The 12,997-nt window shown below is 46.1% G+C and overlaps 1 protein-coding gene across 2 annotated transcripts in view; it reads left to right on the top strand.

Moving 5' to 3' along the window:
* The window catches only part of egflam (EGF-like, fibronectin type III and laminin G domains), a 41,038-nt gene that overhangs the window by 15,323 nt on the left and 12,718 nt on the right, over positions 1-12,997 (top strand). For both annotated transcript variants that reach the window (XM_029717989.1, XM_029717987.1), the window contains exons 7-14: positions 2,819-2,985; positions 6,162-6,277; positions 7,176-7,596; positions 8,674-8,774; positions 8,870-8,970; positions 9,219-9,363; positions 9,720-9,909; positions 11,125-11,250. In XM_029717989.1, coding sequence (XP_029573849.1) covers positions 2,819-2,985; positions 6,162-6,277; positions 7,176-7,596; positions 8,674-8,774; positions 8,870-8,970; positions 9,219-9,363; positions 9,720-9,909; positions 11,125-11,250 — 1,367 coding nt within the window. The remainder of the gene's footprint in view (positions 1-2,818; positions 2,986-6,161; positions 6,278-7,175; positions 7,597-8,673; positions 8,775-8,869; positions 8,971-9,218; positions 9,364-9,719; positions 9,910-11,124; positions 11,251-12,997) is intronic.

The raw sequence follows: 12,997 nt of genomic DNA, 5'->3' as shown, positions 1-12,997 counted from the left end.
CAAGTCAGTAAAGATCAAATTCTTATTTACAATGATGGCCTACCCCAGACAACGGGACTCCCAATCACGGCCGGAGGTGATACAGCCTGGATTCGAACCAGGGACTGTAGGGACGCCTATCGCACTGAGATGCAGTGCCTTAGACCGATGCGTCACTCGGGAGCCCAGATGTGCCTAGATGTGGTCTGTTTTAGTGTACATCCAAGTAAATATGTTAAGAATATCCAAAATGACAATAAGGTTTATTTATGTCAGTACCCGAAATGTAAAGGTTATTGAGATTCCTTGCCACTACTGTGTCGACCTCTGAGTGGCGCAGTGGTCTAAGGCACTGCATCAGTGCTAGCTGTGCCACTAGAGAGTCTGGTTTCGAGTCCAGGCTTTGTCGCAGCCGGCTGCAACCGGGAGTCCCATGGGGCGGCGCACAATTGGCCCAGCGTTGTCCGGGTTATTTTTATTTTATTTTTATTTCACCGTTATTTAACCAGGTAAGCTAGTTGAGAACAAGTTCTCATTTACAACTGCGACCTGGCCAAGATAAAGCAAAGCAGTGCGACAGAAACAACAACACAGAGTTACATGGAATAAACAAGCGTACAGTCAATAACACAATAGAAAAAAAACTAAGTCTATATACAGTGTGTGCAAATGGCATGAGGAGGTATGGCAATAAATAGGCCATAGTTGCAAAGTAATTACAATTTAGCAGATTAACACAGGAGTGATAGATGAGCAGATGATGATGATCAGATGATGGTGTGTAAGTAGTGATACTGGTGTGCAAAAGAGTAAATGAAAGTAAATAAAAACAATATGGGGATGAGGTAGGTAGATTGGGTGGGCTATTTACAGATGGACTATGTACAGCTGCAGTGATCGGTTAGCTGCTCAGATAGCTGATGTTTAAAGTTAGTGAGGGAAATGTAAGTCTCCAGCTTCAGCGATTTTTGCAATTCGTTCCAGTCACTGGCAGCAGAGAACTGGAAGGAAAGGCGGCCAAAGGAGGTGTTGGCTTTGGGGATGACCAGTGAGATATACCTGCTGGAGCGCGTGCTACGAGTGGGTGTTGTTATCGTGACCAGTGAGCTGCGATAAGGCGGAGCTTTACCTAGCATAGACTTGTAGATGACCTGGAGCCAGTGGGTCTGGTGACGAATATGTAGCGAGGGCCAGCCGACTAAAGAATACAGGTCGCAGTGGTGGGTAGTATAAGGTGATTTGGTAACAAAACGGATGGCACTGTGATAGACTGCATCCAGTTTACTGAGTAGAGTATTGGAAGCTGTTTTGTAGATGACATCGCTGAAGTCGAGGATCGGTAGGATAGTCAGTTTTACGAGGGTAAGTTTGGCGGTGTGAGTGAAGGAGGCTTTGTTGCGAAATAGAAAGCCGATTCTAGATTTCATTTTGGATTGGAGATGTTTGATATGAGTCTGGAAGGAGAGTTTACAGTCTAGCCAGACACCTAGGTATTTGTAGTTGTCCACATATTCTAAGTCAGAACCGTCCAGAGTAGTGATGCTAGTCGGGCAGGCGGGTGCAGGCAGCGAACGGTTGAAAAGCATGCATTTGGTTTTGCTAGCGTTTAAGAGCAGTTGTAGGCCACGGAAGGAGTGATAAGGGGAGGGTTCCATCGCGCACTAGCGACTCCTGTGGCGGGTCGGGCGCCGTGCACGCTGACACGGTCGCCAGGTGTATGGTGTTTTCCTCCGACACATTGGTGCGGCTGTCTTCTGGGGTTAAGTGGGCATTGTGTCAAGAAGCAGTGCGACTTGGTTGGGTTGTGTTTCGGAGGACGCACAGCTCTCAACCTTCGCCTCTCCTGACTCCGTAGGGGAGTTGCAGCGACGGGACAAGACTGTAACTACCAATTGGATACCATGAAATTGGGGAGAAAAAGAAGAAAGAAAAGAAAAGCCCTCTGAAGACAGTAATGTTTTTATACCTTTTTGCAGATTTGTTCCAGTCTAGAATGCATGTTTCAGTTTGAATTCTCAACTCTACCAAACCACAGTGGTTCTATTTGAACAGCTGTTTTCTTCACACAGTCCATTTAAAATGAGAAGTATTGATTTAAAAAATAACATTGACTGAGGAAAGCGAGATGGACAGTATTAAAAGTACCAGCTGTACATGTTCAACTCTGATGACTTCACCCTGCCAAGCTTCTGACAGACAATTGTCTGATTTGTAATATCCTCATGTTCCCAGCCAATAGAGTAAGATACTGTTTCACGCCTGTTAGAACAAGCAAGTACTTGGATTTGGGTTGATCCGTTGCCCGATTCTAATTCCAAATGGCAACTGAAAAAAGGTAGAAAGGGTTGTTTAAATGGAGCTACATCAATATATCTCTTATATTTCTAGACCTCAGCATATATTCAATTTCACATCAACATTTGCTGAAAACACTATCCCGGTGTTGGCTGCCAATCAGTTGAGAATGAGTTGTGTTTCTGTGTTAAGACGAGTGTGTTAAGACTCAACTTTGACCTGTGAACCGTGTTGGGACTGGAAGTGTGCAGGACAGGTGTGCAGTATGGGGTGAGAACCCTGTAAGCTAACCTGGAAGTTATGCAGTCAGTGGCCCTCTAGTTAAGTAGAGCATGAAGCTGGAGAAACACACCTGTTAACAAGCTGCAGACTAACGCAGACCATGAATTAAGTTGCACACTCCATATTCCTCCCAGTTAAAAAAAATAAATAAATGCATTATTTTATGAGATATAAACATTTTTCTCTCAGTGTTTTATATTCTGAATAGTGTTTTAGTCAGTGCACCAGTGTAATTCCTATATGAATGGTCTCCTCTATACAGGCCTGAGATGGACACAGAGTGGACCTACATCAGGGAGCCCATTGAAGCCAACTCCATGGTACTGAAAGGGTTAAGCCCCGACACGGAATACCAGTTTGTGGTCCGAGCCGCCAACGTCCATGGAGTGAGCCCTCCCAGCGCCATCAACAACCCCATCCGCACCCCTGGTAACTGCCCCGCCACTGTGTGTGTGTGTGTGTGTGTGTGTGTGTGTGTGTGTGTGTGTGTGTGTGTGTGTGTGTGTGTGTGTGTGTGTGTGTGTGTTGTGCATGCATAGAGAGCGTATGTGTTTTCTGTCCATTTCTTTAAGTCCATGGAGATAAAGCGATAGACTTAGACCAGGTCCAGAGAATTGTATTTTCCTATTATTATAATGTAAATTACAATTGGTGTGGTGGGGGGAAGGGAGGTTTATGGGCTGATTGATATTGACATGAGAGAGAAAGAGGTGTGTGTCACAAATGGCACACTATTCCCTACATAGTGCACTACTTTTGACAGATCCCTATGGGCCCTGGTCAAATGCAGTGCACTATATAGAGAATTGAATGCCTTTTAGGAGGCTACCAGAGATAACCCTGAGGCTCCGGATCAGTACTGTCTTTGTTGGGGAGAGAGGGGCCATGGTAGACTGGCAGTCTATGGACAAACATTAGCAAGTAAGCTTTACTCTGGTGTGTGTGTACGTGTGCAAGTATGGAAGTGTCTTTATTTGTTTTATTTATTTGTTTGCACACACACTGTATTAGGTAAACATAAGGTTATAAATACAGGTTGGAGGTAAGACTCCCATTAGGTACTGGATACAAGTTTAACCCTTTACAGAACAGAGAGAGGTTCCTGATGCCATGTTGTGAGGAAGACTGTGGGAGCTGTTGTCCTGTCAATCCAACTCCTAGAGCCATGTGGGTGGGCGGCTGGCGCGCAGACACATGGTGGCAATCACAGGGTTAAACTGGACTGAATGAAGCATCTGAAGTCCTGTTGGTTTGGACTGAGAGGCTGTCCCAACACACTGCGTCACAAGCTTGCCCCCCCCCCTCACAGGGCGAAAATCGGGTTACGCCCTGGCCTCATCAGACAGGATTAAGAGCAGGGGGATGGGGGAGGTTTCCCCCCCCCCGCGGGGAAGGGCGGGTTTGTACAGGACTTGACTAGCACCCATATCTCCAAATGAACTCCCTGCATGACCAAAAACATGGGGCACCTGAGGGGAGGGGGGCGTGACACATCCCCACTGTCTTATTTGTAGTTCCCTCCCACAAAACAAAGAATAAATGGACAGGATCATTTTAATGCCAATCTTCTTTACCATAACACATTGAGGACTCATACTGTTTTCACTCTGATTGAAAAAGTTTTCTCCTTACTAAACACAACCCATTTTATTCCCACTCCTACATTATGGTCAATAGTAACCTTACCCCACTCCTACATTATGGTCAGCAGTAACCTTACCCCACTCCTACATTATGGTCAGCAGTAACCTTACCCCACTCCTACATTATGGTCAGCAGTAACCTTACCTCACTCCTACATTATGGTCAATAGTAACCTTATCTCACTCCTACATTATGGTCAGCAGTAACCTTATCTCACTCCTACATTATGGTCAGTAGTAACCTTACCCCACTCCTACATTATGGTCAGTAGTAACCTTACCCCACTCCTACATTATGGTCAGTAATAACCTTACCCCACTCCTACATTATGGTCAGTAGTAACCTTACCCCACTCCTACATTATGGTCAATAGTAACCTTATCTCACTCCTACATTATGGTCAGTAGTAACCTTACCCCACTCCTACATTATGGTCAGTAGTAACCTTACCCCACTCCTACATTATGGTCAGCAGTAACCTTACCCCACTCCTACATTATGGTCAGCAGTAACCTTACCCCACTCCTACATTATGGTCAGTAGTAACCTTACACCACTCCTACATTATGGTCAGTAGTAACCTTACCCCACTCCTACATTATGGTCAGTAGTAACCTTACCCCACTCCTACATTATGGTCAGTAGTAACCTTACCTCACTCCTACATTATGGTCAGTAGTAACCTTACCTCACTCCTACATTATGGTCAGCAGTAACCTTACCCCACTCCTACATTATGGTCAGCAGTAACCTTACCCCACTCCTACATTATGGTCAGCAGTAACCTTACCTCACTCCTACATTATGGTCAATAGTAACCTTATCTCACTCCTACATTATGGTCAGCAGTAACCTTATCTCACTCCTACATTATGGTCAGTAGTAACCTTACCCCACTCCTACATTATGGTCAGTAGTAACCTTACCCCACTCCTACATTATGGTCAGTAGTAACCTTACCCCACTCCTACATTATGGTCAGTAGTAACCTTACCCCACTCCTACATTATGGTCAATAGTAACCTTATCTCACTCCTACATTATGGTCAGTAGTAACCTTACCCCACTCCTACATTATGGTCAGTAGTAACCTTACCCCACTCCTACATTATGGTCAGCAGTAACCTTACCCCACTCCTACATTATGGTCAGCAGTAACCTTACCCCACTCCTACATTATGGTCAGTAGTAACCTTACCCCACTCCTACATTATGGTCAGTAGTAACCTTATCTCACTACTACATTATGGTCAGCATTAACCTTACCTCACTCCTACATTATGGTTAGGAGTAATTATTTTGAGTTTGTTCTGCACACACACACACACAGAGACACACAGCATTATATGTGAAATAAAACATTTAGGTTGGGGATTCTAAACATCATGGTGTTTTTGTTTCCTACTGTCTGGTCGGACTCAGCCTGGTCTCTGTCTGCATGGTCAGTCGTATATCTGGGGGACAGGTTCCAGTATGTGGTGAAACAAGCTCTCTACACTGTGACAGGTAGACCTGGGACAACTACTGTATTAGCCTGGTCCCAGATCTGTTTGTGCTATTATGTCAACTCCTTGTCATGACTTTGACACGGCAGCACAAGCTGATCTATCTAGGATCAGGCTACTACTGTATATCATCCATCCCTATAAAGGGGATCATCCACCAACATTTATCAGCTAATCATCATCATCCTCAGCACCATGGGCTCCCTGTGTGTTTGCTGCCCACTCGACCAAGGCCCCACCATAGAGTTGGATAGAGTACTTGCCACAAGGCCTGTGTTAGCATGGGCAGCTATTTCCAACTCTATGTTCCCCACCTGTCCATCTGTCTGGAGAGTCAGACTAAGTGTGACATTGTGACTCACTGTGCTCTTGTCATACTCTCATGATGCTGATATTGTACTTGTACTGTACACTGTATCTATTTAATTCTATACATAATAGTGTCCATATCCATAGGCACAGCAGAGGTTGGCAGCAGCGGCTATGGCCAGCGATACATCACAGACGGCAAGATCAAAGATGAAGACGGATTTGACATAGACGACTCTGACTACGATGTCTTCATTGAGGAGGTGGGTCATCATGTACATCAGGGCTCTGGGGTTAAGTTTTTTCCAGGAAAAACTGTCCCAAGATCAGTGTCTAGGGGAAAATTCACCCTAGACCGGTCACAGTGGCCTTAGAAACCCAGGAAAGCCACCCTACCAATCTTATCCTTATCTCAGTCATATCCCAGTCCGGAATCTATTCTCAGGGCAAATATTTAACAACTCTGGTGTTCTGGTTTCCTTGTTCAAAAAGCACTTTTAATGCAGATTATCCATTGAGATTGATCTTTGGTCCAGGAATAGGGTCCATTTGGGTCCAGGAATAGGGTTCATTTTGGTCCAGAAATAGGGTTCATTTGGGTCCAGGAATAGGGTTCATTTGGGTCCAGGAATAGGGTTCATTTGGGTCCAGGAATAGGGTTCATTTGGTTCCAGGAATAGGGTTCATTTGGGTCCAGGAATAGGGTTCATTTGGGTCCAGGAATAGGCTTCATTTGGGTCCAGGAATAGGGTTCATTTGGGTTCAGGAATAGGGTTCATTTGGGTCCAGGAATAGGGTTCATTTGGGTCCAGGAATAGGGTTCATTTGGGTCCAGGAATAGGGTTCATTTGGGTCCAGGAATAGGGTTCATTTGGGTCCAGGAATAGGGTTCATTTGGGTCCAGGAATAGGGTTCATTTGGGTCCAGGAATAGGGTTCATTTGGGTCCAGGAATAGGGTTCATTTGGGTCCAGAAATAGGGTTCATTTGGGTTCAGGAATAGGGTTCATTTTGGTCCAGGAAAGCAGCTCTATAAGTATAACTATAGATTTGGCAACACTGTTTGTTTTAGGCATGCACCCAGTCTGTCCAATAACTAATCCAGCAAACTAAAGTAACCGTGGCAGTGGCACCCCTCTTAATCCATCTTGCCGTTTCGAAGCTGAAGCCGTTCCCTGCCATTCCCAACGGTGACAACCAGAGATCCCAGCTCCGTTCCCGGTCTGGAACGCCGTCCTCTCAGCCAGGCGGGAACGTCATCTACAGGATGGGCACGGTCGCACCCAACACCATCCTCCTCCCCTCACCCCCCTCTGACCCAGAGCTGGGCTCCCCACTTACCCCCGTCACCCCTGAGCTGATCACCATGAGCCCTACCACCGACAGCCCTTCCCCCACCACCCTGCCTCCCATTACCCCCACGCCCCCCATGACCCAGTGGATGGGCCCCGTGCCCAGACTCTACGACCTAGCCTGTGAGGACACGGTGTGCCCCCCTGACAGCTTCTGCCTCAGTGACTACGACAGCGGAGGCTCCCGTTGCCACTGCAACCTGGGCCGCAGTGGTGACATCTGCTCCTACGGTGAGTCAGTCCAGGTCAGGTCAGGTCAGGGGGAGTTAACCCTGTGATGACAGGACTTGGACCTTGGATTAGGACAGGGACTTGCTAGCGTTCTCCTCCCCCTGCTCCTCTTCCTCCTGCTTTTCATGCTTCTCCTCCTCTTGCTCCTCCTCCTCCTGCTCTTCCTCCTGCTCTTCCTCCTGCTCTTCCTCCTGCTCTTCCTCTTCTTCTGCTCCTCTTGCTCCTGCTCCTCTTACTCCTGCTCCTCTTCCTGCTCCTCCTCCTGCTCCTCCTTCTGCTCTTTCTCTACTTCTGCTCATCCTCCTCCTGCTCCTCTTCCTGCTCTTCCTCCTGTTTTTCCTCTGCTCCTGCTCCTCCTCTTTCTCCCCTTCCTCCTCTCCTCTTCCTGCTCCTCCTCAGAAATATACTCAAACTTATCTCCTGAGTCTTATAAACCCTGACAATAATTTGACTGACTTTATTGAGTGTTTTTAACCCCTCTCCTCGTGGGAGAATGGATCAACCCTGTGCAATCGGAGCGTTCTATCCACTGTAATTGGTGGGAGGGGGGGGGGGGGTACCCCAGAGACAGTGGCTGAGTTTAGGTCTATAGACATCCTTCTGGAAATGATCTGTGTCCTCTCTTTCTCTGAAAATGTCTCTCTAGTGGAGATAGGGTCTCTGGATAGGGTGTCTCTGGTGTAGGCCTTATTCTGTGTCATGAACACAAATTGATCATGTGGAGCACAGGGAGAAAGGGAGGGGGTAGAGTTTCGAATATGTTTGTGTTTCACCTAAATTCAACTGGGTCGTATTCATTATTCACCAAACAGAAGAAGCAAACTAAAACAAAGATGGACTATACCTGAGCTTGTCCAATAACCAACGCTTGTTTTCGCTTTCCGTTGCAAAACCTTTTGCCATAGTGTGCCCTAATGAATACCATCATGATCTTCCACCTGGTTCTGCCTTGCACTCCTACGTTTTTGAGCCCCAGTATTTGAATTCAGTTGAGTGTGTTGCGTGTTCACACTGACTTGATCGATGCCATTGTAAAACACAGTGATGAACTGGTGTTTCCTGCTCTGTGTTTGCCAGGAGTGACGGTGCAGTTCCCAAGGTTCTATGGCCACTCCCACATGACCTTTGAACCTCTGAAGAACTCTTACCAGACCATTCAGATGACCCTTGAATTCAAGGTACAGTACTATACCACTGGTTGTGTGTCAGTGTGTGTGGTCTGTGCATGTGCGTGTGTATTTCTGTCTGTATCTGTGTGTGTGTTGTGTGTTAGGCAGACTCGGAGGATGGCTTGTTGCTGTACTGTGGGGAGAATGAGCATGGCCGTGGAGACTTCACCTCTCTGGCTCTTGTACGAGGCAAGCTGCATTACAGGTGTGTGACCAGTGTGGTTGTGGCGGGTTTGTCAGGGTGTAGGGTGAATTTGCCCCTTGATGCTGATCTTGTGTCAGTCTTGCATTTTCCCCACTAATAATTAAGGTTAGTATTGGGGAGGAGAAGCTGATCCTAGATCTGCACTTAGGGGAAATTCATCCCAGACTGTGTGACAGAGATTAGGCATGCTGTGATAGGGTCAGTGTGGTTGCGGCGGGGGAGACAGACGATGTGTTGGGGTTTTGCAGGTTTAATTGTGGCACTGGGGCAGCTCAGATAGTCAGCGAGACTCGCATGGTGCCGGGACAGTGGCACACAGTCACCGTATTCAGGGACGGCATGAGTGGCTGGCTGAGAATGGACAACGATACGCCCATTTCAGGACGCTCACAGGTGAGGGCAGAACACACCAGCGGAGCCAGCAACATTTTAGATTGGGTCGATATTTCACTGAGATAGAAGTATGATCTATAATGGTCTGTGTATCTAATGGCACCTGATTTCCTACATAGTGCACTGCTTTTGACCAGACCCCGATGGGCTTCCTTATGGACTCTGGTCAAAAGTAGCGCACAATATAGGGAATAGTGTGTCATTTGAGATGCGTACATCCATGATTGACAGGTGATAATCCCTCTCATTACAGAGCTTTGGCGCATCGCTTTTTCTATTTCTCTTTTTCTGTTTTGCCAGGATTAGCTATAGATTTGCTTGACTGTAATGGTTGACCCTCTCATTCTCCCCCACAGGGACAGTACACCAAGATCACATTCCGAAGCCCGTTGTACGTGGGAGGGGCTCCCAGTGCCTATTGGTTGGTCAGGGCCACAGGGAGCAACCGGGGCTTCCAGGGCTGCATCCAGAGCCTGACCATCAACAACAAGGCCACGGATCTCAGACCCTGGCCCCTAGGCAGTGCTCTGAGCGGGGCAGACATCGGTAAGGGAGGGGGTCCGATCCATACACGTCTGGATGTCTAGCTAGCTTATATCCTCTTCATTCCCAATGGTTTCTGATGTTTCTTTATGTTTTTCATTCAAGTCTTATAATTGTAGTCTTCTACCTCTAGTTTTAGTTCTAGCACTTCTAACAGAATGTCACTTTGTCCAATTTCCATGAATATTCTGATGTACTGTAGTCCATCATCCCATGTCTTTGGCCATGTCTGTGGAATGAATCTGTCCCCAGGTCAGATTTGAGCTGGAGAGTTGTCTGGCTTTCTGTAGGTCAACAGTCAGACACCATATTGATTAGTGCATTTATACTGGGTGTGGAGTTGAATGGACAGTCAATGTTGATGAGAGTCGACAGAACGAGGGAGATGCACTGCTGGTTCTCACTCTGTGTCAAAGTGGTAACTCTCACTGTAGCACCACATAGGTGAAATCAATGAGGTGATTCGTTCAAAGAAAGATGATATGAAATACACATCTCATCCCATAATGATGATATGTAGAATAGGGATAGACAGCAGTGAAAAAATAGACTTTACTTACGCTTGGCTCTTCGTCTGTGGTAGTGTCATCCATATTCCATCTATTGGTCAAGTCTGGCTGTATAAGTAAATTAATTTAGAGTTAGAGGGCAGTTAAAGGGATAGTTCATTTAGAGTTAAAGGGCAGTTAAAGGGATAGTTCATTTAGAGTTAAAGGGCAGTTAAAGGGATAGTTCATTTAGAGTTAGAGGGCAGTTAAAGGGATAGTTAATTTAGAGTTAGGGGGCAGTTAAAGGGATAGTTAATTTAGAGTTAAAGGGCAGTTAAAGGGATAGTTCATTTAGAGTTAGAGGGCATTTAAAGGGATAGTTCATTTAGAGTTAGAGGGCAGTTAAAGGGATAGTTCATTTAGAGTTAGAGGGCAGTTAAAGGGATAGTTCATTTAGAGTTAGAGGGCAGTTAAAGGGATAGTTCATTTAGAGTTAAAGGGCAGTTAAAGGGATAGTTAATTTAGAGTTGGGGGCAGTTAAAGAGAGAGTTCATCATCATCATCATAAAACACAAAACACATCATCACAAATGTAGCTTTGTTCTGAAAGTGAAAACTTGACTGCACAATTTCATGGGATTGTATTAACAGTGGACGCCTTTTTTGTTGTTGTTAACTGTTTATTTAAACCCTACAGCGTCTGTGTGTATCCTTTCCATTTGTTCTCCAGGTGAGTGCAGTGACAGTGTGTGTGAGATGATCACCTGCGACAACAAAGGGATCTGCTTTGCCAACCGAGCGGACGGGTACATCTGTCTGTGCCCTCTGGGCTTCAGAGGCATGCTCTGTGAAGAGAGTGAGTCATCTTTCTGTCCTCTAGTCTGCGTCACAAATGGCCCATAGGGCTCTGTTCAAAAGTAGTGCTCTGTGTAGGGAATAGGGTGCTATTTGGGATGTATAATACTGTACTTCTCTACAACACTAACTGTATAATGCCAATTGTGAATAAATTGTATTGATTGTTTTAGATATCATTGTTTTTCTATGGATTGACATGGCATAGCCCCTTTTATCAGGCAGATTTTGCTATAATAATATGATGTTATTAGAGGCAAATTAATTATTAGATTAATACATTTGGGTATTAAATACTGACTTCTGCCCATTCAATCATACTTGTACAGTTGTGACATCAGACATAGACATGTTTCTTTCTTGTGCTACACACCCTGTATGCTACGTAGAAAGATCAGCCACACTGTATTCTACTTAGAAAGATCAACTTTTCGATTTTGAAACATTTTCCAACTCATCTCCCCTAACCCTATCCCAAACCTGTCACTCTATCCCAAACCTGTCACTCTATCCCAAACCTGTCACTCTATCCCAAACCTGTCACTCTATCCCAAACCTGTCACTCTATCCCAAACCTGTCACCCTATCCCAAACCTGTCACTCTATCCCAAACCTGTCACTCTATCCCAAACCTGTCACTCTATCCCAAACCTGTCACTCTATCCCAAACCTGTCACCCTATCCCAAACCTGTCACCCTATCCCAAACCTGTCACCCTATCCCAAACCTGTCACTCTATCCCAAACCTGTCACTCTATCCCAAACCTGTCACTCTATCCCAAACCTGTCACTCTATCCCAAACCTGTCACTCTATCCCAAACCTGTCACTCTATCCCAAACCTGTCACTCTATCCCAAACCTGTCACTCTATCCCAAACCTGTCACTCTATCCCAAACCTGTCACCCTATCCCAAACCTGTCACCCTATCCCAAACCTGTCACCCTATCCCAAACCTGTCACCCTATCCCAAACCTGTCACTCTATCCCAAACCTGTCACCCTATCCCAAACCTGTCACCCTATCCCAAACCTGTCACCCTATCCCAAACCTGTCACCCTATCCCAAACCTGTCACCCTATCCCAAACCTGTCACTCTATCCCAAACCTGTCACCCTATCCCAAACCTGTCACTCTATCCCAAACCTGTCACTCTATCCCAAACCTGTCACTCTATCCCAAACCTGTCACTCTATCCCAAACCTGTCACTCTATCCCAAACCTGTCACTCTATCCCAAACCTGTCACTCTATCCCCAACCTGTCACCCTATCCCAACCTGTCACTCTATCCCAAACCTGTCACCTATCCCAAACATGTCAATCTATCCCAAACCTGTCACTCTATCCCAAACCTGTCACTCTATCCCAAACCTGTCACTCTATCCCAAACCTGTCACTATCCCAAACCTGTCACCCCATCCAAACCTGTCACTCTATCCCAAACCTGTCACCCTATCCCAAACCTGTCACCCTATCCCAAACCTGTCACTCTATCCTAAACCTGTCACTCTATCCCAAACCTGTCACCCTATCCCAAACCTGTCACCCTATCCCAACCTGTCACCCTATCCCAAACCTGTCACCCTATCCCAAACCTGTCACCCTATCCCAAACCTGTCACTCTATCCCAAACCTGTCACCCTATCCCAAACCTGTCACTCTATCCCAAACCTGTCACCCTATCCCAAACCTGTCACTCTATCCCAAACCTGTCACCCTATCCCAAACCTGTCACCCTATCCCAAACC

Source organism: Salmo trutta, chromosome 27 (assembly GCF_901001165.1).
Source record: "Salmo trutta chromosome 27, fSalTru1.1, whole genome shotgun sequence".
Taxonomy (NCBI): domain Eukaryota; kingdom Metazoa; phylum Chordata; class Actinopteri; order Salmoniformes; family Salmonidae; genus Salmo; species Salmo trutta.
Note: the sequence above shows the minus strand (reverse complement) of the source record. Positions and strands in the feature narration are given on the sequence as shown.